The sequence below is a fragment of the Sciurus vulgaris genome (assembly GCF_902686455.1).
Source record: "Sciurus vulgaris genome assembly, chromosome: 12".
Lineage (NCBI taxonomy): Eukaryota > Metazoa > Chordata > Mammalia > Rodentia > Sciuridae > Sciurus > Sciurus vulgaris.
In genome coordinates, this window is record NC_136473.1 from 96,504,969 (window position 1) to 96,532,212 (window position 27,244).

General features: G+C 37.7%; 1 protein-coding gene across 1 annotated transcript in view; it reads right to left on the reverse strand.

The window, feature by feature from the left end:
• HMCN1 (hemicentin 1) overlaps positions 1–27,244 on the reverse strand; it is a 410,617-nt gene that overhangs the window by 230,277 nt on the left and 153,096 nt on the right. The window contains exons 6-11 of the mRNA XM_079108039.1: positions 22,029–22,135; positions 11,765–11,885; positions 10,444–10,707; positions 9,597–9,741; positions 5,993–6,114; positions 1,234–1,509 (exon numbers count right to left, since the gene is read on the reverse strand). Coding sequence (XP_078964165.1) covers positions 1,234–1,509; positions 5,993–6,114; positions 9,597–9,741; positions 10,444–10,707; positions 11,765–11,885; positions 22,029–22,135 — 1,035 coding nt within the window. The remainder of the gene's footprint in view (positions 1–1,233; positions 1,510–5,992; positions 6,115–9,596; positions 9,742–10,443; positions 10,708–11,764; positions 11,886–22,028; positions 22,136–27,244) is intronic.

A 27,244-nucleotide genomic window follows, 5' to 3' on the forward strand; every position in this document is an offset into this window, starting at 1 on the left:
CTAGTAAGCCACGTTGCTTATGGAATTGACTCACATGATCTAGACATTTACCTCGTGCAAATGTAGTGAACTATTTACAAAGGCAATGTCTCCCCAGAGGTTTCACCAGATCAATTAACAAAAGACACATTCAAATTGCAGAACGTCTCAACTACCAAGGTGAAGACTATTATCAGATATCAGTCGCTGTGCTAATTCTCAAAGTAGTTTCATTTTTCTGTCACTAATAACATTCTAAGAGGCAGTCTTGAAACTCAATGGTCACCCTCTTAGATAAACTTACTCATAAACTACCTGAGAGTATTACTTCAGGCATGTTACAAAGTTGTTCTAAATGAAAACCAAATAGGCCCAGTTCTGAAGCAATCAAGCTCCCACATCAAGGATCAGAAATTAAATATTCAGCTGAGGCAGTAATCAAATCTTTTAGCTTAACAGTGAAAAACTGCCAGCAGTAGTTTGCTAGTTGCATCAAGACTTTCAGTTGGTCTATAGACATTCAGAAACCAAATGATATTTCTGAAAGGAAACTCTGGAGCATTTCCAGATTTCATTTGATGGTTCTGAATAATATATATCTGTATTTAGTAGCCATTAAGTCACATTGCTAATACACTTGATTTTCAGCAATATGGAAATTTGATGTATGGAAACATCATTCAGGATCAGCTTAATATTAAAGTACTTTCAATAAACACTTTGTGTGTGTGTGTGTGTGTGTGTGTGTGCACGCAAAAGGAAAAAAGAAATACTCTGGTTAACGTCTGAGAAAATTTCACCAAAATGGGAAACATCTGAAACTTTTAATTAAAACATACTAGTAAAATTATCAAATATAATTTAAAAATAAAAAGTAAATTAGTTACATATTCAATCATAATATTTAAATTGGGGAAGACTTTTTGAGCCAATTATTGAAACAATGAGAAATTTTATCATTGAGAGAATTTAAAACTGTTAAATCATCCAGAGACAGTTTTTATATTCTTTTAAAATAGACATCTTCAACTAGTGACATTAGTCAAGACTGTGGCAAAGTTACCCATTTGTTAGTGATGTTTTAGCTTCTAGTTTAATCACTTTTAAACAACAGAGGATCCCTATGCGTTCTTTTGCTCAAAACTAATAGTTTGGGTAGATGTCGTTGCTCTCACATAGCCAGTGAGGGAGGGCAGGAATGGAAGGAGGAAGACACAGGACACCATGGTTCAGAAGTCACCATGCACACAGTACCTTGCACGGTCAGGAACACGGAGGCTGCTGCTGTCCCGCCTTCGCTGGAAACCACACAGTGGTACTCTCCAGCATCGCTGACTTTCACATTCCTGAGCTCTAGTGAGAGGTTGGCCAACGTCCTCGTTCTTGTGGGCTCTGCCAGTCTGACATCTCTGTCGTTTCTCTGCCAGGTTAGATTGTAATCCACTGCACTGACAATGAGGCAGGTCAAAACTGCTTTCTCTCCAGGAGTGACAGTAACGTTATAAGGCACTTGGATGACTGGAGGGGGCTCTGTGTGAAATCAAAAGGTTCCAATCAGGTCATTTTGCTCACTTTGGACGTGGTTTAAAAAACAGGATATGTGTGTGTATTGCATTTCTAGTAGGGAAGCTCTAGTATGACAGAACTTTTTGGTTAATACATGTGTCAATGAGCCCTCCCCATTACCATCTAGATAAAAGGCACTTAAAAAAGGAGTCTATATTTACATATCAAAATATGCTCAAGTTCAAACCTATAAAATTATAAACATGGGAGTCAAAGAAGCAGGGCAAAAGGATATGACTGGAGAGATTTAGGAAGGCAGAACAAGGCAAATTTTTCATTTCAGTTTTGATGATTCAGTTCTATGATTTTCTTAAATTTAAAATATGTATTTAGCATTTTAAAGAAAACAGCACAGAAAGGATGGCAAACATGGCAAGATATGACAGTTTCAGCTTTAAGAGGGGTTACAGTATGACAGCAGAATAAAACAAATGTCCTCTTAGTAGGGATGAGGAACAATTTGATCTAAGAAGATTCAAAGAGTGATTGATGACAGACCTTTAATAAAATTATACATATAGAATCTTGAACACAAAAGGCTTTGAGCAGCATATGTCAGATTGTTCAAAATCTAATTGCTAATTAAATATGTAACCAATACTTCTAAAGAGAGTCACATATTGCTCTAGTTTTGAGGCTGAATCTAAACTCCCCCTCTACAGCTCACTCTGCCAAATGCTTTAAAATTATCTCTTGTGGCAACCCATTATAAATTATATAGTAATAAAAGCTGAGGTGATCATTGCTGGTTAGAAATTCATGTGTCTCAATTAATATATGAAAATAAGTCAAATACTCAAGAAACTTCTCCCCATGCTATTTAAAACTATACAAAAATGCAGATACTATCACAGGCCTGGAATAGACCCTGGAAGCAAATATGCCAAAACCACAGTGGTTATCTCTGAGTGACAGACATCTGTGGATATTTTCTATATTCTCTTATGCTTACCCTTGTTCTCCAAACATTTTCTAAAAAATACAAAGCATTTCACATTATTTTTTAAAAATACGCATAAATTTTATCATTCTATGTTTTTAAACTCTCTCAGTAAAACAGCTGGGGAAACCAATGGAAAGAATACATGAGAAAGTTCGAAAATTTTAACTGGAGTCTGACGAGGGTAGGTAGAGAAAATACAGGGCACTTAAGTTTGCATTTCAGAGAAACATTAAATAATATTCTCGTGTAAGTATGTAACATCTGGGACACACTTACATGAAATTCAAATGTAACTGGGCCTCCTGTGTTTTTGTTCATTGAATATCACAATCAGAGGCTATTTCTATACCTACCTAATTGTGTGACTTTAGTCAATTGACGGTTTTGTTTCCCTGTCTGAATAATGAAATGATTAAATGAGGTGATCTTAAAGACCCTTTCTAGCTCTAAGTCCCCATGAAGCCGCTGTGCTGAGCTCAGTCCTCCTTCTCAGTGCCACCCACAGCCAGTGGCCACATATGACGGAACAGAGACCAGATCTCCTGCCTCATTCAGGGCTGTCTCTGCCCCTGGTGGATGAGATGAGGTCCCTGTTACAATTGCATCAGTCCATGTCCCTCCTCCTCCCTCACTCTCTGACACGTGCTTTCCCCTTGAGAATTCCCCAATAACACTCTTACATGCAAACTCAGCCTCAGAGTCTATTCCCTCTTCAAATATAAATTGAAATAAGTAAAAAAACCACTTTGTCATAACACACCAGAAAGATAAGATTTGAAAATGACATACAATTTGACTATTGCATAAACATCTAGAGAAAGTCTAGATACACACACTAATACATTCTCCTATATTATGAAGGAATCTCCTGGGGGTACTGAAAGAGAAGGGAGAGTTAGAGCAGTTTGTAAAGGATGCTCAGATTATAGATGACCAGAAATAACCTGGGAGTATAAATAACAAGGATTCCTAAGTGAAAGTATAACTGGTTAGGACATGGGAACCACAGGAGGGCTAAGTACTAAGGCAGGAAGTTGGCAAGGACCACTGGACTGATCTGATCGTACATGGGTCACTGCTCTGGATTTCTGTTTCTTTATTATAAAATTATGAAGTGTTACAAGATTCTTTCCAGGCCTTATCCTGTTCTAAAACAATATCCTGCAAGTGTAATTAAAGATTTCTTATCCCTGGTATGCCTTTAGTAAGTTTCTTCTATTCAGAATTTTACTTAAGCCCAGAATGCTAGTACTTTACGTGTGAAGGTGTGTGTGTGTGTGTGTGTGTGTGTGTGTGTGTGTGTGTGTGTGTGTGTGTTTGGGGGGGTATGTGCTAATTAAAAAAATCAGTACAGATAATTAATATATTTGTAATAGTATTAAACTGAACTACCAATATCATTTGAAAAGAATAACTGTATGCATATAAAGTTTTATTCATTGGTTTCTATGTATTTGTATTCAGTAAAAGAAAAATATAGTGTTTTCTACACCATTTTGCAGTTAAAACAATCAACAATCAGCATTTTAAATAAACCATGTACCCTGAAACATGCCGACTACAGCAGAGTCCTGAAAAAAATATAAGGCAACATTCAGCAGAATTTTAGCTTTTCTTTAAACTGTTCTTGGATTCTTCGACTTTATACAATATAAATGTCCACAATGACACTAGATTATCACTATTCCATGATGCCTTTTTCTCTAACACCATTTATAAAATATGAGAGCTGACTGTCCTGTGAGTCAGTTCCTGATCCCAGTATGCTGGTAAGTGACTTCAGCAAGGTGGCGGAGCTGGGGCTGGAGCTGGGCCTCAGTCGAGGCTGAGGGGGGATTCTTGCAGTGTTAGGCACCAGTCAAGCAATGACCACTCTTCCAAATTCAAGGGGACCCTGGCTCCTGACTTCCACACTGAGAGTCACTGCCATTACCATCAATGCTTCCCCACTTCTCCCCTCCCCACTGCTTTAAAATAACTGAGTGGGACACAATTCCTGAAAATCATCTCGGGCATAGTACGATTCCTAGTTATGCCATTGCCTGGGTCGCACAGATTAATCCACACACAGAAGTCACTGGCACCACAGAACCAAATTCCTAACAGTTCCCCAGTGCTTGCTAGCACATCCCAGTTATGTATGCAAGATGTCTAAGTCAACTCAAACCTCTTCCCTGTTGTCCTTCTCTTAACTAATATTGCTGGGAAAAATACTCAAGTGTTCGAGTGTGTGCTTTCCCAGAAGCTGAGGAATGTTGACACGATTCCAATGCTTTTCATAACTTCTGGAGATGAAAAAATGAAAAGCTTGTGATGTATGTCAACTTGCTAACTTGTTTCAGAAGACAAATCTTTATTTTTCTAAGAATAAGAGAATACAAACAGCTTTACTGCAAGAAGAACTGCTTGCCTAACTTACATGCCTGTGTTTCCAAAAATTCAGCTTCAACTTACTAATAACAAGCACCATAAATCCTAGGTCCCTAATGGTCCTTCCTATCAGTGAAAATCTTTCCTTGCCCTAGATTGTCTCAAGAAAATGCACACCAACACTAAAGGCGAATACAGACTTTGCTATAAATTCAACAGCACGGATACTTAGGTTACAACTAAATACACAGTAATAGTCCATGAGGCAGATAGAAGATAATTCCATCAAAACAAAGTTTCCAATAAATTGTAGATACACGCTGAGTTAGCTGTTTAATCCTGCTCATTGATTATATAGGGTAGTCATTTTTTAAATTTCCTAAGAATTCTGGACATTAGAGGACAAAATATATTTTACTTTAAAATATATTGCCTTACAATATGAAACTTTTCTACCATCTATTCATATGAAATATACTCTCTGAATGTAAAACAGTTAGCATTATTTGTGCCCTTCTTAATGTCAATATTGTACCAATTGAGGTCCCGTGATCCTAGAATGTGATCATGTTCACTATCCTTTTTAATTTAGAGGTCAGAATCCATTCATAAAAGCACTCTGCTCATTATGAATAAGGGAGAGACAGGGGGAAGTTTAGCCTTGTTACCAGGATAGATCCTTTTACTTCAACTTTATTTTCTCAAGGGAAATTCCAGAGGGTTATTGTGAAAGATATTTATTAAACTCTCACACTGATAATAATGATAATAGCAATGACAATACTAATATTTACTTTCTATTAAGAGTTTCAAGGTGTCAGACTATCTTCTGAGTGCTTTACTTATATCGCACACAGTACTCAGTCTGCACAGTTTTTTCATAGATAGAAATGCATATTGTTATGATCCTCATTTATGGTTAGGGAAACCCAGGCCTTGAATCCTAAATAATGAAACAAGGAAAATTACAGCTGGCACGTGGTGTAGCCAAGATTTGAGTTCACAATCCAGTGAGCAGATAGATGGTTATTAAAAAATCAAAGACAACTGTATACATGCAAAGTGGGTACTGAAATTCCATTTTCACAGGTACATAAAAATGCAGGTGACCACAAAGAACTTAGTGACAACTACCTGATACATCAAAAAATGTCTGTGCCCGTCCAGTCCCCGCACTGCTGACAGCAATGCACTCATAGGAACCTTCATCAGACAGAGTGACCTTTTCAATGTCCCAGTTGACAGTGGCAGATTCTCTGGGGGTAAGAAAATGGAAAAAAATATGAGTTGCTATAAAAAACAAGACCAAGCTGAAATCAATGATCTGATTGTTTCTTTTTGGAAGGTTCATTCGAAATAACAATTTGAAGGAAGTTAATTGATAAAACTACAGAGTTATTTTTAACTTATAATTACATACCTTTTATATTTCGACTAGAAAGTTAAGCTTTTTTACTCTGAGCAAAAGACACAGCAAAGACAGTAAATTATGAAGATCATGAAGATTGCAAATTTCTTTATGGGAACATTTTCTTTCTTTTTTTTTTTTTGCAATGCTGGGGATCGAACCCAGGGACTTGTGCTTGCAACGCAAGCACTCTACCAACTGAGCTATCTCCCCAGCCCCTAGGGGAACATTTTCTAGCTATGTCAAAATATAAAATAATAATGCTAACAAACACTTGTTAAATTTCTCATCTTCCTGTCTTTTCCATTTTTTTTTTTTTTTTTTTTTCCAGAGATTTTAGCCAAAGCACTTGAATTAGGTTAATTTATAAGCATGAAGGCAGGAATCAACTTTCTGATTCCAGGAAGATAAATTCTCTGTAACTTTCTTATGCATTAGCTCCATATGGGGCTATATACCAAGTCTAGTTCTATCCACATATACAAAGGAAAGAGAAAAAAAAATCAGTTTTCTAGTCGAACTCTATCATTTAGGTTTCAAAAAAATCCCTCTGCTACTTTATATATTCATTCATTTAATAAATATGCATTCTTTGTCCTTTGACACTGTTTAAATGATATCTCATTTGAGGGAAATGTCTCAATAAAAGATATTTAATCCTTGTTTTTAAAAAGTCCAGTAATCTATATAAATAAGCATTATCCTATATTAAAATACAGTTGAAATATAATAAATATTTTCATAATTTTTCTCCTTTATCACCTGTGGTTATTCACAGCCTTTCTAGAAATTCAAGGAAAACCTAAGGGAAAAATTCCATCTCAGAGCCCTGGTATCTTCCACTCAAGTCTGAAAGTAGTGTAAGAAATCATATCTCAGAGAGGTATCTCCAAACCTCTCCCTGTCCAAATGCACTATGCCCATTATCAAACAACCACCAAGAACTCATTGAGTTCTTAATTCCTGTTAGCACTCACCAAGAGATTGAATGAGAAAGTTAAGGAATAAATTTCTATCAATACGAAAGCAAAAAACCAAGTGTGGTCATTATTTGTAGTATTATAGTAACTGAGAATATCCACTTCAGCTAATGTTTCCTTTCAATTCTGTATGCAGTGTGTGCCAGGGTATTGTTACATTCAGAAGAAAATGGAATATCGTTCAACTTCATACTGTACTGATAAACTTAAGTTGTATCTGGCATGCTTAGCATCAGTATGCTAGGCACAAGTTTGTAAATGTCATTATCCAGGAGGTACTGTAACTTCCAGAAAGGTAAGAATTTGGAATACATGTGCCTTTGGTGTTCTTTGCAGTGCCTGCTTTAGAGCTAAGCATATGTTAGGGTTCATCCAAAACAGACTCAGAAATTCTGGAAACAGAAAGTGACAATTTTTCTAGCACTAAATCCCTCATTTTAAAAATAGGAAATTTGAATGACAAATCATTTGTTCAGTCTCATAACCTAGTTGGCTAATTGCTTAAAGACGGTTATAGCTACACTTGGCATGGTCCCCTTCTTGTTTATGAAATAGTACATGAAAATAAGTCTGTTTTTCATGTAGCTTCTCAGCTGACATAAGCAGTATATGGCCACAATTTTTTTAAGGGTTTTAAGGAATAAACTTTGGAATAGGGAAAAGAACTTGTCTAATAGAAATGTATCCTGCTACTAATGCAAACTGATTCTCTCTTATGTCCCCTGAAGACCAAAGTGACTGACATAAACAAAGATTAAGTTGCATATTTCATACTATTAGGAAATCTGGGGCAGAGACATGTGAGGGAATCAGGATTAGAGTATCATTCTATCATCACTCATGCCTAATTTTGTCCCTGGCCTTTCACATCCAAAGAGCTTAATACATGTCAGCAAGGCATGCCATATTTCTGGGCCATGGAGCTGGAAAAATGAGAAAAAGAATTCTTGTGGCTTACCTCCCAAGAATTGTGTGGAATTAATGAATTAATGTTTATAAAGAATCTCAAGTGTCTTTGAAAAATGTTACTATTTAAACAGGAAGCAGAATTATTTTATTTCATCGCCCAGTTATGTAGCTTCACCATTTGATGCCCTGGTCAGTTATGTTGCTGTTTATAAAATATTCAGTCTCAAGATACACTATGTACAGAGCAGATCAATCTTTAATGAATGGAAAACTTTCTAGTTACAATGGATATTCCTGCTGTAAGTCTTTGCTTAAAATGAATTCCAAAATGTGGTTTAGTGATCAAGTGCCCCTGAGTCCAATCCCCAGTATCCCCCACAAAAAAATGAATCCCAATAAAGAGAATGAATAAGCTAAGACTCAAATATTTAACAGCTTATAGAAGTTGCTAATATTGAATTTACATTGTACAAGTTTGATAAAAATAATTCCTAGAGTTTTTCCCAAATTGTAGTCTGTTTCATTGTTGAGTTAAAAGGCAAAGCTTTCCAGAAATCATTTTCCTCCAGTTTTCATGGTCTATTAATCTTCATCATTAGAATACTTATACTTGTTTTTAAAAGTCAGTTTTGCAAGAAAAAGTTAGTACGTCTAAGCCCACTCCTGTTGATTGTTCTGTGCAGCAGGCACACATGCTTCTGGTCCGCCATGTCGTCCCACCTCCATTGCACATCAGACCTCCCTGACCTTATCTTCTCCCCTTCTCCTGACTCACTGGTCTCCAGCCACACGGGGCTCATTTCTTTCTTTCTCACAGGCTCCGTCCACTTGGCCTCTGTGCACTGGAACCTGCTTTTCCTGGTATGTGCACTCTCTTCTGTGGTTCATGATTGAGCATCTCTCTCACATCTTCAGGTCCCTGTTCAAATCCCCTTACCCTCAGTTTTAAAATGGCAACTTGGCCCAAACATGCCTCCTGGCCTCCTGCACATTACTCTTCCTAATTTCCCTGTTCTACCTTCTTGCCATAACACCCATCTGATTCACTTATCATGACACTTTAAATCAGAATCGGAGATGTTTCTACCCCAAAGCCAATAAAGCTAAAGCTTCAGGGCCTCTCCTTCACAAGGTCTGATATCTACCATTGTGTTCATAATTCTCTGTTCTTTGTCTTAACATGGGACTTAAATTATATAAAATTCAGATTCTATAAAGCCTGAATAAACTCTTGAATGTACTCTAGCATTTACCGTGTTATCATATTATATTTATCATCTGTTTTCTGTCTCCCTGCATTTCTGTTTTGTCCACTGCTATATTCCAACACCACGAAGCGGGTAAGTGACAAGTGCCAGGGAAAGAGTACCTTAATACTAGCATCTATTCGCATTTACATATTTAACGCTATAAACGATTACTGACAGAAACATTTACACACTTTAAATACTGGTCTACTCCGAGTGTAATTCCATTTCTGACAAAGCTCAAGGTAAAGGGCAAAAAACTTTCAACAGAGCAGGGAATTTGGCCCGGTTGCAGGTAGTATCCTGGGGTTTTCTTGGGCATTGTAACTTTAGGAGCATCTAGAAAAAAAGAAAAAAGAACAGAAAATCACAATGCTACTAGGTACCTTCCTGTGACTCCATTCACAAACTTCACAAATTCTTCCAGTAACTCATCTGCATTCCAATTAATCTAAATCACTCAAAATCACTTTTCTATGTTTATTTGTTCACATAACTACGTTTATTTGTTCAAAGTTGACCACCTTACTAATGATTTCCATTGAATCATGTAATCTGCTGCTTCCTGATGCTTCCACATAAACCCAAATCTGTGATCTCATCTCCATTTAATAGAAGATGTAATTGACTAGTAATTAACTAACCAACCATTCAAGTTAAGGCAGAATGATCGCCAGTTGTTCACAGTGCACTTACGTTCATGAAGCAGAATGTTTCTGATAATCAAATATAAACATTCAACCAATTTAGAAAGTTTTATCAAGCTTTGTAGAGAAAGAGCATACTAGAATTTCCTACTTCAAGCTCTTAAGTTAATTAAAGTAATCACAATTCTCAGTTCTACAATCAGCGAGACAACATGAAACACCGAAAGTGTTATTTAGCAGTTAAGAAAAACCAAGTTATTTAAGTATAAATGCCCACCAACTGAATGCCACAGTAGTAATATAAGGCTATTCTTTTTTATTTTCTAGATCATTCTTTACCACATCATCCCCTTCAGCTATCTGTATCCCGGTATTGGACAAAATGACGACTCACCTGGGACGATACTAGAAAAGGAAACACTTGACACTCTCTGGAAGAGGTAATCATCCTTATCATAGCCCATTACTTTGAGAAAGAAAGCTTCATTTGGTGGTATGAAGTCAGAAATATTCCATATGCCATAAGGTTTTCGATCTGGGTAATATTTAACAGGAATAGTCTTAAGAGAAACTCCTGAGATACTCAGAAGTTCCAGACGATCCACTCTAGCTGGACTTGAAATGCCTGAGGTATTCAGCAGCACATAGGTAGGGATTCCTACAAGAGGAAGACTCTGTTAACATTTACAAGTAGCACGCAACTTAGGCCATATATTAAATATATATTTGCATTAAAATAACATGTAAGTACCATAAGGATGAGTATCACAGACTGCCCTACAAAGTGTAGACCAGCTGTAGAAACTTTTCTACAAAGAAGGTGGTTTGTGCACAACCACAGAAACTTAGAAAATCCAATGTGATCCAATGTGATCATCTTTATAGTATTTGAACCATAGGTAGCGAAACTGAAATTATGAGTATTGTGTTACATGATGTTTCGTTACATGAATATTTTTAAAGATTTACATTTTTGTATCCTTATGGAAACTGCAGCAATAAAAAAAATGAACAGTGACTAGGAAAAAAAACCGTAAGGTTACAGTATGATGGAGCTACACAATTATGAATCTTAATGTATGAATAAACTAGGAGCAGGAATAAACTTTAGCCCTACAAAATGATACTTCCATCTTTGAACATATATTGAGACATGTTATCTTCGATTTTTCAGCTACACACAGGCATTTTATCTTTTTTAAAAAATATATATTTTTTTCAGATGTTGACAGACCTTTATTTTATTCATTTATTTATATCCAGTGCTGAGAATTGAACCCAGTGCCTCACACATGCTAGGCAAGCACCCTACCACTGAGCTACAACCCTAGTCCTCAGGCATTTTATCTTGACAATGTGATAATTTATAGATTTTTAGTAAGAAAAACTTTCAAGATCTACATTAGTAGTTCTTTAAAGTTTATTAAGTAATTGGGGTGTACATTAAAATGCATGTCCCTAGGCCCCACATGTGTGTCTCTAACTCAGGAGACTCGAGTGGGGCCCAAGAATCTTAATTTTTAACCTCCCTGGGTGATTCTGGGGACTTAAGAAACAGTAACTAGACCAAAAGAGCAATTGTGTTTTAAGTAAAGATGCTATGCATCTTTACTTTTTTTTTCTTAATTTTGTTGAATACTAAAAAATTTATAAAATCACTGACAATTGAGAGATATTTTCACTTATACCAGTTTAAGCAGTATGCACACACAAACCTTGCACAGGTCTGCTGACTGTTTTCTTGAAGTCCAGGGTGGGTTTTCGGGAAAAGCCAGCTCGGAAATCAATAGTACTGAGGCCAGTGATTCGAACAGAGTGCCTTCCACTGCTAGAGATCTGAAAAGTTTAATGACAAACCTAGTAAGCAGTTGATCCAGGATGCTCATCACAATAAACACTAACCAGTGTGGCAAACTGCAGTGTCATGATCAATAAGTGAGTCTCTGAACTAGGTGCTCTACACTTAGCTGTGAGTCTACACTTTAAAGTGCAATTTTTACAGCACACTACTCAGGAAATCTGCTCTAAAATACAATTCAGTAATACATTGCATGTCGAATGGTAGAAGATATAAGATTTTAATGCTAATGAATTTGAAGTAAATCTGCAAAATCTCCATAAAGGCATGGACCTTCATTTTGTTCTCCATTCTTCACATAGTAGATGCTCAGCAAATACTTATGAAAAAAATGACTCAATTTTCTCTCACAAGTATCACCCAGGTTCAATTCTGGAAAACAGCTCCTTTTTCTTTGCCCCTGGAAGATGAGAATCAGGAGAAGAACAGGAGCTGACCATTTTCCAGATTTTATCCAGCAGCATCCTCAGCTTAGCAACATTCTAGCAAAGATACTTGGTGCTGAAATGAAAATGTGAGTTGAACACAGTCCTCAACCCACAGAGCTTGTGACTATTGAAGGAGACAGCTGGAGAAGTCAGAAGGTGATAATGCAGTAAATGCAGTGACAGAAATACACAGAAGAAATATAGACTAGCCTGTTAGGCTAAATCGTCATAAAGGGGATAATGGTTATAAATATTGAATCATAACTTGCACTCAAGCGACTCATATGTACAAAAATAATAAAAAATCTGGAATAAGTTCACAGGATAAAATAATGATACCAATGTTTATTAGGCACTTCTGCTATGCCTCAGATCTTAAATACATTGGCTTATTTAATGCTCATTATAAATTCCTAAGGACGATATCATCAGTTTCCTTACTGAACAGATAAGAAAACTGAGATGTTACATTGTTAAATAGCTTCCCCAACTTCACAGGTTTGCAAACTGCAGAGATGGAGTTTTAATCCAAAGGTCAGGCTCCAAACTCTTCATCACATTGTCTACAAAAATAAATTAGCATTAGCTGCTACTCAGTTTCTCTCAAAGAAGGATCTGAGGATCTCCTACAACTATACCTACACCTATACCAAATCGCTTGAGTTGTTTATTAAAAATGCAGATTCCTGTGTTCCAGCCTAGATTTACTAAATCAGAATCTCTGCTCAATGGAGTCTAGGAATCTGTATTTCAAAAACCACCTAATACTTGGTAATGGAAGTTTGCTATTATTTTTTTACATTCATCACTTAGATTTTGTCTCACAATGAAATGACTGCACAATACCAGCATTTAAGTGGAAGACAGGTGAGCATAGGAGGAAAGCATTCTCAAGATAACACCAGGGCCCCAAACATGGATCCCAATCTCAACTCTGAGGAGACACATACTCAGGTATCGAGCAATGAGAGGAGGCAAGAGAAACAGCCAGAAGAAACCATACCAAGATTAAAGAGGACCACCTCCAGGGCTTGCAAACTACACAATACTCCCTAAATTACTGTGGTTCCTTTTATTTAACAATGAGGTGAAGGAAGATGAGGATATCTGTCACTGTTGCTACCATATTTCTTTCTCATTGAGCACAGTCTCCAAAAACTCAAAGGGAAAGAAAATGAAGATCAGAGAAAAGAAACACACATCATCATGAATACATCATGCAATATTCTTAGCATAAGTGTTGCTTATTCTTAGTCTAAATGATGCTGCTAGATACTATGATTCATTTTCATAAAGATTACAAAAGATTGTATGGGTCAGTAGAGGGGTCTCTTTCTCACCATTTATTTCATTATTTCTAAAGGAAAATGTGCTGTGAATTTCACACAATAAAAAAAAAAGGAAACTATAAATCATGACCAAATTTGAAATTAGGGATTATGAATACAGTTATACAAAACCTTGCAAAGTCAAATTTCAACTTCTTCAAATAAAACAGAGTTTTATGGAAGACACTGCAAGTATTGATTTCCTTAAAGTCATTCATAAAAGTTCGCTATTACAGTAAGCTGATAGAGATTGATTCACCGACATCTGAGATGACTCTTAATTGCCCTGCTGCTCAGAAAGCCCCATATGATAAAACAGCTGTTGAGGTTACCGAGGGTAAATATGACACACGATTTGCCAAATGATTGCTATCAAGTACTAATCAGCTGCCAAGTGTTCTGTGCCTTAGTCAACTGGCAAAGGTTGCTTTCAACAGTGGTGCTTAATACCTGAGTGAGAAAACTAGAAAGTATGCAAGTGTTTGAAAATATGTTATCCTCTGTTCCTAATCTGACATTAAGATAAAGCAGATTTGATGAATATGGAGGCCCTTACAATTTATACATAATTATCATAAAATAAAATAATTTGATTCCTAAAATATTACACTAAATAACAAAGTATGTGGAAATAAGAAGGCGAGTTTATTATTCTCTGAGCAATGTTAAAATATAAAAAGTAATAAATTAACAAAACATCTTAATTTCATCTTTCTCTATTATACTGTAAAGAGTAATGCCTGCAATAGAATTTAAAAGGGCTTGTAAATAAAGAAACTTCCAAGTAAGTCCATTTTTAAACACAATCATAGGCCACTCAGGACTAACCAGGATAATGGGAATAAAACAAAATTATTGTTTAAAAATAAAGTTAAAAAAATTTAGACCAATTAAGTTAAAAATGGCTCTCATAGAAACCTGTGCATTTGTCATTCTTAAAACAATTCTCTTAAAAGAATTAAAATAATACTTGGACAATATTTTAGGAATATTAAATGTCATATTAAATTTCTTCGTGAGAAAGTGCCGAAAGTTTGCTGTTAAAGCTATTATTTTAAGGGTATTTCTTATCTGAGCTCTCTTTTAAAAATATTAGTGCAAAGGGGGAAAAAGTTTAATGTAAAATGGTGGTAAAATGATAGATGGAGGAGAAAGAAATTTTAACATCAATAAAATGCACTCTGAGACTAAAGCCTCTTACATGAACTACCATTCTTAATTCTCACACAAGCTCCTGTGAGAGAGTACCACTATTATTCTCATTGCACAGATCAAAGAGGTTAAATAATCTGTTCAAAGAAACAAATACGGCAGTGGAGCAGGTACTAAATGAGATGAAGGTGTTGGGCAGCAAAGAAAATTCAACTAATTCTGTAAGTGAGTCAAGCAGAGGCAACCCAGCTGTACTTCTGCTCCCTTGCTTTCCTTTCAAATTGTTTTAGCCATTCTAATATCACTTTCCATATATGTGATAAAATTAGTAAGCCAAAATTACTGTTTTAATATTTTTCTACTTGGTACTTTTGTATCATGTAGTGTCCATCTGTTATATTAAAATTAGAATATTATTCCGGAAGGCATAGCTGGTCAACAGAATACCTGCAAACATCACTCTTGTGTGAGCCACCCTAACCTTGTTAGTCTGTAGCTCAGAGGGAAATTTAAGAGCAGCCTGTGGTTCAGACTGTAAGAGGAAAATTTCTAGATACTACATACTGGACAGTGTTTCCACAAGCTAGAAATTCCTAGAGCTGTTTCAAATTGTCAACTTAATCATACCACTTAAAGAGGTTTATAATGGGGTGCATTCCTGCTCTGAGTGAGGAGCCTCATGTTCATTAAGCTGTGGAAAAATCTGAGTCAGGAATACCTAGGCTGCTGCAGTAATAAGCAGAGGTGAGGCCAAGTCAGATCTGACAGAGATGAGCTGATGCTGGATATCACTGGCATCTTAAAATCACAAACAGGTCATCTTTTCCTACCAGGTAGTAAAAGAAGGAACGGAATGGGCCCGAGTCTGGGGTTTCTGACTGGAGTGAGATTACCAGGAAGGAAGACGCAAGACAGGCTGAAGCACCATGGAGCAAGTACCTTGGAGAGCTCCAGGGGGAACGGATGGCTCCTCTGAGGGCTCAGCTCCGGGCCTCCTGGCCAGTTTTATCACAGATGAAACTCCCCAGTTTAAGGACACTCCCTTATTAAATATTGGCCTATATTCAGAGCCCCTTCAGCCAGTAATAGTGTCATTCATCACCTAGAGAATATGATCCAATAGACACATAATAATTGAGGGTTTAACAAATGTTAATGACAAGTGCCTGGTGTTAATGTTCCCCTTAGATTCCCCTAAGACCATCCAATGCCAGATTCATCAAGAACTCATTGAATTATTCTAGACGTATTATGCTAAGTATGTTTATACCTTAGTTAATCCTGCTATTACATCCAAAGATGATTTTATATACACCATGAAAAACAGGCTCCAACTAATTATTACTTACTTTAGTTTAGACAACAAGTTAAATGGCAATTATTCTGAGTTCAATGTTCTTTTTATAGTACCTAAGTTTACGCATAGTATTTTAGGATAACAATTTCTTGACAAACTTGAACTGCTAGGTATAGAAAACAATAAAAAATGTTCTCCAACATAACTGTTATTCTACATGTTTCTTTTCAGTATTGGGAATTGAACCCAGGGGTCTCATAGATATGTCCCCAACCCTCTTTAAAATTTTATTTTGAGACAGGGTCTCACTGAGTTGCTCAGGCTGGACTTGAACTTGTGATCCTTTTTCTAGTAGCTCTGATCACAGATATTTGCCACTTCCCCGGCTGCTATTCTATATTTCAGTTAGGAACGTTCAATCAGTGGGGTATTGGTAAATATCTCTCTAAAAAAATAGTAAACCCCAATTTTTTTTTATATTTTCTCATTTGTATTGGGTAAATACTTCCATCACGGCTGATTCCTAGCTCCCAATAGGATGCCACTGAACACAGTTGGGAAGAGAAGAGAATTCCAACTCCCCACGTGTTTTTGTGAGACGGCCCCAGCACACCATCAGGCTGCAATAATAGTTCTGGTCAATTGGTTATCAAGGGAGGACAGCTCTGAGATGAGCTGGAAGTGGTACAGTCTCTTCTCATTTATTCACGGTAGGCTCTTGTCCTTCCTCCTACTAAAGCAACTGCAGAAGCTGCATGTTCTGAATTACGGCAGAGCCTCCATCAATTTGAGTTCCTGAGGCCCTATGTGAAGCAGAACATCCTAACAACTTCCACAGAACATGGAACAATAACAGGAATGGACCTTCCTGTGCTAATCCAGTGAGAATTCCTCCTAGCACTAAATAGGATATCTGCCCTGTGATAAGCTGAATTAAAAATTGGTTGATAGAACTAGTTTTTATTTCTTTTCCCTAAAGAGTTGCAATGTTTTCTAAAATAGCAAATATGCCTAAAGGTAAAAATTAAACAAACAAGTCCTCCATTTCATGTTATCTACATTAAAATAAAAATTCAATGTATGATTTACATATATTTATGAGAATAACAAATTTTACTAATTAACTCACCTATGGGTTAGAAATTGTTAAAATACTTTTTTGCCAATATTTCATTTCATCATGACAAAGATTATTAAGTGGCTATTATTTGCCTCAGATTTAGGGTGGTCAAGTAATTTCCAGGTCAAGAAGATATTAAGTAATGGATCTTAAACATCAAATAGATATCCAGCTATATTCAAAGTATTTGCTCTCAAATGATATATCATTCTTTTATTATTAAAGAACTTGATGGCTTCGATCAATCATTTGAAAACCTACTATAAATCAGGCACTGTGCCAGTCACAAAGATAGAATGATACCAGCTAGATTTATATATCATTATTTTACTTGATATTAGAGGAAAATATGATCAGGAAAGAAATGTATCCAAAGCATAGGATAATTTCTATTTAAATATAAGTATACACACACATTCACACATACATGTCCATATGTTCATATACACTTAAGGGTGTCTATCCCTAAGTGTACAAATACATTTTAAAATGGAAGAATTCTACTTAGTTAACAGTCTAATGTTGGCAGGCCAAAATAACTGGGACATTATCCCAGAAAATCCACTCTAAAGTATTTCACTGATCCAAAGTATTGAATTAATGCCGTGTCTAATCCATTTAAATAACACACCTGGTATAGTCTACACTTATTCAAAAGAATCACCAGGTGAGAATAACTGGACAGTGTTAGAACCTTCCTGTGTGGTCCTTTGTAAATTTGAGGTTGATTTAATTATGATTCCTAAACAAGCTCTGCCAATTGACTATGATTTCTAAAATAGTCTCATCTTGCAGAAAACACATCAGTATGCTCTGACAACCAACACAACCATCTAAACCAAAATATTTCTACTAGACTCCGAATCTCAATATAATCACAAGGTTTGTTATACTCCTTCTCTATCTGGGAGATTATCTGAGGACAATTTGTTCAAATTACTTAATGGAAACATACCCCAGGGGATGTGTTAAATTGCGTGATCACACTGATAATCCCAGATGAATAGAAACATTTTGTATTATCTAAACCCATTATTTAATATCTTTGCAGGGAGTTTCCCTTAAGAAGCAGCAGACAAAATTTGGCCCATAAGGTTTCTGTGCTATATTTGAACACGCTATATATAGATATAGCTGCCTGAATGGAAAATTCATATTGCTTCTCAGAAATAAGATCCAGGACTTCCAGCTTCTCTACAAATGGAAATCTAGTGGCAAAAGCAACTTCTCTTCTGTTTTTAATAAAATGTTTTATTCTGTTCAGTCATTTTTTTAGCATGCTTTACCTACATTAAAGGCAAATGAAAACATTTGAGTTATTTATATGATTACAGAAATGAGTTGTCTCTGTTTAGTGAAAGTGCCCTCATGTGTCACATGAAGGACTTGCTAGGGAAGCCACAAATGAAAAGCAACGGTCACTCCTCGCATCTTAAATCACAGACACATCGAAGTGTTCAGTGCCAGTACCGAGCTACAGCCGAATGAGGCCACACTCCTGTCTGCTTCCCTAGACACCGTTGGAACACATGGACTGATGTTTTATTCACCATGTTATGGCATTCTTTCTCAGACACTGGAATCTACTCGTGGCAAAATCTACTCTATCGTCAATGTGGGAGAGAAAATCTGTACAGAAATAAAAACACAGGAGCAATTAATCCAAAAAGGGGGTACAGAAAAATTGCACCGAAAGCCAGAGGGGAAAAGAGTATTTCAGGGGAAAACTTCTGACAAGACTCAATGAAAGTGTCGCCCTCTGAGCTGAACCTCCGGGGAGAGCTACAAGTCAGACTGAAAGGAAGGGCATTCTGGGGGGGGGGGGGGAGAAGGAAGGAAGGAAGGAAGGAAGGAAGGAAGGAAGGAAGGAAGGAAGGAAGGAAGGAAGGAAGGAAGGAAGGAAGGAAGGAAGGAGAAAGAGGAGAGGATGGGGAAGGAAGGAAGGAAGGAAGGAAGGAAGGAAGGAAGGAAGGAAGGAAGGAAGGAAGGAAGGAAGGAAGGAAGGAGAAAGAGGAGAGGATGGGGACCAGGACAAAACTGTTTGGCATGTAAAGTCAAGCGGTGGAAGAAGACCAGAAACACAGGCTGAGGTTCAGCAGGGTGGCACTTCAGTATCCTGCGAGGTCAAATAATATACAGACCGCTCTCCATACTTGGGATAAAACTGTTATTTGAAACATTCAAAAAGTCATTAATAATTCTTCTGATAGAGCAGACATTTTCCAGATAGCAGGGTGCATGGGAGATAGCTGCAAGGATACATTATCTAATCTCACACATTTCTCTTCTTGAGAAAGAGCACATGTAAAACATTTATCATTCATTAGTCATCCCAAAGGGAGATCCCATGTCAGCAGCAATATTTATGTCAGTACATTCCGCTCACTTTTCTTTGCATCATCCTGATGCATTCCTTGGGTGTTTCACATAAAAGCAAAGTAAGTTTATTATTTTTAAGTTGCAACATAATGCTTATCCTTTGTTGGGTTATTGTTACCATCAGCTCCACACAAGAAATAGTGAAAAAAGAAGTGGAGGCTCTTTGGTAGGGACTATATGTCAATTTAAGAGGAGACGCTAATAGATGGGGTCTTTTTATTATTCTCTTAATTATAGGAGGCTGAGCTGAGAAACTTGTCTGAACAGTTCTCATCACCTTGCCATCTTATCGTCACTCTCCTCCTCACTCGCAGGCTAATCCCAGTACCTCTACATTTTAATTATCAATTAAATGTGCTCACTGCCCATTAAATCATATGGAACACAGCCAAAGGCAAATGGATGACTGAATGAACAGGCGTATTAGGAACAAGGTTAAACTCATGCAACATCCCTGCTCCAGGCCAGGATTTTACTAGAGGAAACACCACTGGTAGCAATCCAAATCACCTGAAAACAGGTTCAAATACCCCACAACAAATTACCAGTAATTTGGAAGAATGGCATCACCTGCATGTGATGGCAATAATGGATAACTTAAGGTTGCTATGCAGAGAGCAAGAACAGACTAACTCAGAGAACTGCTAGCTCAGGACAGGACTGGCTTAGGTCATGCTTAAAGAATTTGGGAGATGAAGAGACTCAACACTTATATTCCTTCCTACTGTGGCCACAGAAAGTCAGACTCAACACTAGTCCTATTTTGGGCAAGCTGGTCCAAATAACTGTAACATCAAGTTAAGCCATAATTATTTAAAATACAGCAACAGAACACTTCACCATTGCTGGTCAAATGCCCCCAATAAACACTAAGCACCTACTAAGCAAGGAACTGGGTGATTCAAACAGGCATATGGAACCTTTTCTGGTTCATTCATTAATCAATTTCAATATTTGCTTTCATATTGACTTTTCATCTCTCTTCTTATCCCATATTATTCACCTCAGATAATCCACACTACGTTTTCCCTACAGGGCTGAGAGTTCTGAGAGTAAATAAATGATATCCTAGGCCTTGAAATGGTGTTGCTATGTAAACTGTCCTTCTGTAAGCCGGGAAAAATCAATGTTGATTTAAAAACAAACAAAACAAAAAACTGTCTGGCATGCAAAATTGGCTCCCTGAATTTCTAAGGCATATCACATCCACACACTTTCACAGCAGTTCTGAAATTTGAATCAGAGTCGCAGAAATTCTGTTTCTTGTGTAGGAAAGCTGAGCCAAGGAAGGAGGAAATCAGGCTCGGGGCATCTTCACTCGGGTTCTCCCAGAAGGATTCTAGAGCAAGCTGTTGACTTGGGACATGAGTTGGTTGCTTGGAACATGCAAAGCATGCTGACAGGAAGAGAGGAAATGAGAGAGGAAAAAGAGGCCAAAACAGAGTGTGTGCTTTTATGGCTGCTTCCACGGTGAACACCTGGGTCTCGATCCTTCCGAGGCTGAAAGCTGCTCCTGAGAAGTGTTAATTACTCAGCAGAACAGCCTTCTCCTGTTCTGGAAAAATGCCTCTCTGATACAGAAATGAAAACGCTGGAGTTGGAAGTAGGCCAGAGCACACTGAGCAGTTTGAGAAACACAGGCAAGTCCCTGAGCATCTACCACTGCGGGTCACCCACGTAACTGGCAGTCGAGTTAGATTTCTGATTTACTGTCTCCTGAATTTCAAGTACATGTTCTTTCCATCTTTCCTCTATGTGCCAAAATAGGATGCTTTATTAAAGTGGTGATAGAACCCTGAAGATGGAATTTAAGTTTTCAGTTATCATTGCTGTGCTAAAGAAAACAATACATATAGATCCAACCAAGCAACAATGGTTGTTTGAGAGCTTGAGAGTGTGCACCGTAACAGAAGCTGCCTGGAGTACTCACTGTCTCATCTTACTTTAAGTCTCAGTCCAAGTCAAAGAAGTCAAGGACTGCCACCCCTAAAGACAGAGAAGGAAAGCAAGACACAGAGTTCTGTCCTCGAGCCGTACGGCTGTTAACATTGAGATTCACACCTAGGTACCTCCACACCAGAACCAATGACCTGAACTGTCATTCTCTATTGGTGCCATCTCTGATGATTTTGGAAGCAAGGGGTGACAATAAAATCAACCCACAGATTTGACGATAGGAAAACTATTTTAAAATTTTAAGTGTCATCCGTGGCCATCAGTGATGTTCATGGTCATCAAAACTTAACTCTACCAAATTCATGCTCAAGACACTCCTAGGCATGCACTATGTATACTGTTTTTTATTAACAGCACTCTTCATGATTGCAAGAGTAGACATAAGTAAACTATTGTACACACTTTACACAACATGCCAACATAAAGTAAAATAATAAACAGCTCTTGTGAAGTAACAGTACCTTCACTGTCCACATCCCAGCCTCTGGCTCCTTCACATTCACCACTTTGGCAGAGTTATGGATATTTAATAGCTCATTCAGGCCAAATCCCTTTTTGATCAGCTTCCCTGAAAGACAAACAGAAAGGTAACAAGCATAATCTTTCTCCCAGTTAATAATATTAGCTAATTTAACATTACATAAAGCTAAGAGTATGATCAGATTTCAAATAACACAGAGGTATTTTTCACTAATGTGTGTTGCAATCTACCCCAAAGAGCTCTTCTTTTTCTATTCTGTGGCAGACATGCGTGCCTGCAGCTTAAAATATTATTTTATTTATGTCTAAAATATACTGAATTTCAGGGCTCTTGGACACTGGGACTGAAGTAATAGGTTCCCATTTTTAATACTAATTTGATGGCCAAGTAAGAATAACAACTGACAAATGGTAATCATTTCCAAAGCCAGCCTAGATAAACAACAATTACAAGAAGTTATGTGCAATCACTAGAGACATTTAGATTAAGTTGATGGCAAACCAGAAGAAATGTCTTTTTGGAGATGACTCAAGGTATTGCTGATATGAGAGCCCTGGGCCTATCTTTGCATTATGTGCAAAACTTCAACTGGTTTTCCATGAAGCACAAGAGAAGGATTCATGTGTCTTATAAATAATTAAAAGAAGCATTATAATGAAGTGGCATGCTACCATCCTACTGACCTGAGATTTAGCTAAAGTATCTAATAGTTGGACCTTAAGGAGGAAGAAAAGTAAATTAGGAAGCAAACCATAGTTTAGTTATTCCCTCCTGTCTTCCTGTCAACTACTTTTACAGTTACATAAACAAATAGGTCGGAAGCGCCCTATGTTTGAATTGAAGTTCTGCAATCATTGTGTGCTTTTAAAAGTAGTAGAAACAAAACATAATGGTTTCAGATCCTTTTAAGTATCCAGGTCATGAAAAATACATGTCTTTTCCTGGGTAGCATGGTTGCCATTACAGTGGAATGCGACCCCAAGAGAAACCCACTAATAAGGCCAAATCTATAGAAGTCTTGAAAGAGAGGTTTTATTTGTTTTATAAATTTTAGTGCTTGCTGATGTCAATGTGGCCTCTGAGGACAATTTCATATGTTGTTTTCTGTTAGGAATTAGTCATTTTCTTCTCAGATGCAAACAAAGAAAGCTAGTTAGCTCTTTTCCTTTCTGTCAATATTCACAAAAAGAGAAAAAAGTGTGCAACAAATAACAAAGGAACTGTGTAAATAAAACTATTCTGCAAACATCAATAGGTGAAAAATATTTCTAAATGCAAGGTTAAAAATTTAGATTTCTTGCCGGCTGCCAGCTCCGGCCCGCCCACAGGTTGCTTCAGAGACCAGCACAGGGCACCAGGGACTCCCCCAAGCAGCCCAGCCCCCTCCGGTGGGAAGTGCCTCTCTAGGCTAGCTTCCCGGGGCAGACCGCCCAGTGAGAGCCTCCTGACGCAGAGCCAACCACGGGTCCCCAAGCCAGTGGAGTGATCCGATACACAAGCGGCTTCTGGGACCAGGGCTGGGCAGCCAGAGACCTCTCCAGGCAGCATCGTCCCCCTCCAGCTGCAGGCTTTTTCCACGGGGCGATCCAAGATGGTGGACTAGAGGGTGACTGCATCTCCAGTTGCCCCAGAACCCAGGATCCAAGAAGGGGAGGCATTGAGAGTCTCGGACTAAGATAGAACCACAGGGTGAGTCTCCCCCACCCAGCGAAGTTCAGCTGGGCGGCAGGCCCTGATTCGAGTGGCTTATTAGAGTGGGACAGGGCAGATAGCATCTCCCCCAGGCAGCTCGATGCAGTCTGGCGGTGGGCTCCGCCCACAGGGACAGATCCTCCAGCCTCTCAGAACAGGCCCCCCAGTGAGAGCCCTTCTGCACAGAAGAAGCGCGGCCAGCTCCGGCCCGCCACAGCCAGCTACAGCCCGCCCCACTGCCAGCTCCAGCCCGCCAGCAGGTTGCTTCAGTGACCAGCACAGGGTGCCAGGGACTTCCCCAAGCAGCCCAGCCCCCCTCCAGCGGGAAGCGCCTCTCTAGGCTAGCTTCTCGGGGCAAATCACCCAGTGAGAGCCTGTCTACACAGAGCCAGCCACAAGTCCCCAAGCCAGTGGAGACCTCCAACCTACAACCAGCCTCTGGACCAGGGCTGTGCAACAAGAGACCTCTCCAGGTCTCTCTCCCAGGAACCAGTAGCGGGCGAGGGGCAGCGTTCTTCAGAAGCACTGCATTATCAAATTAATCCAAGACTTCTGGCTACTGAAGGCTGGTAGGTGATACACTGGAAATCTACAGGGTCACTATAAGCCAATAGAGGAAATCTACAATATCACAGAGTCCCATAGACATCTGACCAATATGAGAAAACAAGGGAAGAAAATGTCCCAAACAAACCTAGATACTATATCAATAAAACCCAATGACAGCACAGCAGAAGAAATGTTCGAAAGAGAGTTCAGAATGTACATAATTAAAACAATCAGGGAAGCAAATGAGGAGATGAAAGAACAAATGCAGGCATTAAATGAATGCACTAATCAACAGTTAAAAGAGCAAATAACGGAAGCAAAAGAGCATTTCAATAAAGAGTTAGAGATACTGAAAAAAAACCAAATGGAAATCCTTGAAATGAAGGAAACAATAAACCAAGTTAAAAACGCCATAAAAAGCATAAACAATAGGATAGATCACCTGGAAGACAGAACTTCAGATATTGAACAAAATATTTAATCTTGAAAACAAGGTTGGCCAAACAGAGAAGATGGTAAGAAATCATGAACAGAATCTACAAGAATTATGGGATATCATGAAGAGGCCAAATTTAAGAATTATTGGGATTGAGGAAGGCTTAGAGAAACAAACCAAAGGAATGAACAATCTATTCAATGAAATAATAGCAGAAAATTTCCCAAATCTCAAGAATGAAATGGAAAACCAAGTACAAGAGGCTTATAGGACTCCAAATATGCAAAATTACAACAGACCTACACCAAGGCACATTATTATGAAAATACCTAACATTCAAAATAAAGACAGAATTTTAAAGGCCGCGAGAGAAAAGAATCAGATTACATTCAGGGGGAAACCAATAAGAATATCAGAAGATTTTTTAGTCCAGACCCTAAAAGCTAGAAGGGCCTGGAACAACATTTACCAAGCCCTGAAAGAAAATGGATGCCAACCAAGAATTTTATACCCAGCAAAACTTACTGTCAGATTTGACGATGAGATAACATCCTTCCACGATAAACAAAAGCTAAAGGAATTTACTAAAAGAAAGCCGGCATTACAGAACATTCTCAGCAAACTATTCCATGAGGAAGAGATGAAAAACAACGATGAAAATCAGCAACAGGAGGAACTAGCCTAAAGGAATAGCCAAATAAAGGAGAAACCAAATCATGTCAAAAAACAAAAATGAGTCCAATGACTAGGAATACAAATCATATCACAATAATAACTGTGAATGTTAATGGCCTGAACTCATCAATCAAAAGACATAGACTGGCAGATTGGATTAAAAAGAAAAATCCAACAATATGCTGCCTGCAAGAGACCCATCTCATAGAAAGAGATACCCATAGACTAAAGGTGAAAGGATGGGAAAAAACATACCATGCACACGGACACAGCAAAAAAGCTGGAGTATCCATCCTCATTTCAGATAATGTGGACTTTAAGCCAAAACTAGTCAGAAGGGATAAAGAAGGACATTACATACTGCTTAAGGGAAGCATAAATCAGCAAGACATAACAATCATAAATATCTATGCCCCGAACATTGGCTCATCCATGTACGTCAAACAAATCCTTCTCAATTCCAGAAATCAAATAGACCACAACACAATAATACTAGGCGATTTTAACATTCCTCTCTCAACGCTGGATAGATCGTCCAAACAAAAATTGAATAAAGAAACCATAGATCTCAATAACACAATCAACAATTTAGACTTAACCGACTTATATAGAATATACCATCCAACAAAGAACAAATACACTTTCTTCTCAGCAGCACATGGATCCTTCTCTAAAATAGACCATGTTTTATGCCACAAAGCTACTGTTAGCAAATACAAGAAGATAGAGATACTACCTTGTACTCTATCAGATCATAATGGACTGAAATTAGAAATAAATGACAGAATAAAAACCAGAAACTTCTCCAATACTAGGAGATTAAATAATACAATATTATACGATGAATGGATAACAGAAGACATCAGGAGGGAAATTTAAAAATTCTTAGAAGTAAATGAGAACAAAGACACATCATATCAAAATCTCTGGGACACTATGAAAGCAGTACTGAGAGGAAGATTTATTTCATGGGGCGCATTCAACAAAAGAAGTAGAAATCAACAAATAAACGACTTAACACTACAGCTCAAAGCCCTAGAAAAAGAAGAGCAGACCAGCACCAAAAGTAGTAGAAGACAGGAAATAGTTAAAATCAGAGCTGAAATCAGCGAAATTGAAACAAAAGAAACAATCGGAAAAATTAACAAAATAAATAGGGTTCTTTGAAAAAATAAACAAAATTGATAAACCCTTAGCCACGCTAACAAAGAGAAAAAGGGAGAAAACTCAAATTACTAAAATTTGGAATGAACAAGGAAATATCACAACAGACACGAGTGAAATACAAAACATAATTAGAAGCTATTTTGAAAATCTATACTCCAACAAAACAGAAAATCTCGAAGACATCAACAAATTTCTAGAGACATATGAATTACCTAAACTGAACGAGGAAGACATACACAACTTAAATAAATCAATTTCAAGCAATGAAATAGAAGAGGTCATCAAAAGCCTACCAACAAAGAAAAGTCCGGGACCAGATGGGTTCTCAGCCGAGTTCTACAAAACCTTTAAAGAAGAGCTCATTCCAATACTTCTCATAGTATTCCATAAAATAGAAGAGGAGGGAACCCTCCCAAACTCATTCTATGAAGCCAATATCACCCTGATACCTAAACCAGACAGAGATACATCGAGGAAAGAAAATTTCAGACCAATATCCTTAATGAACATCGACGCAAAAATTCTCAACAAAATTTTAGCAAATTGCATACAAAAATATATTAAAAAGATAGTGCATCACGATCAAGTGGGTTTTATCCCAGGGATGCAAGGTTGGTTCAACATTCGGAAATCAATAAATGTCATTCACCATATCAACAGACTAAAAGTTAAGAATC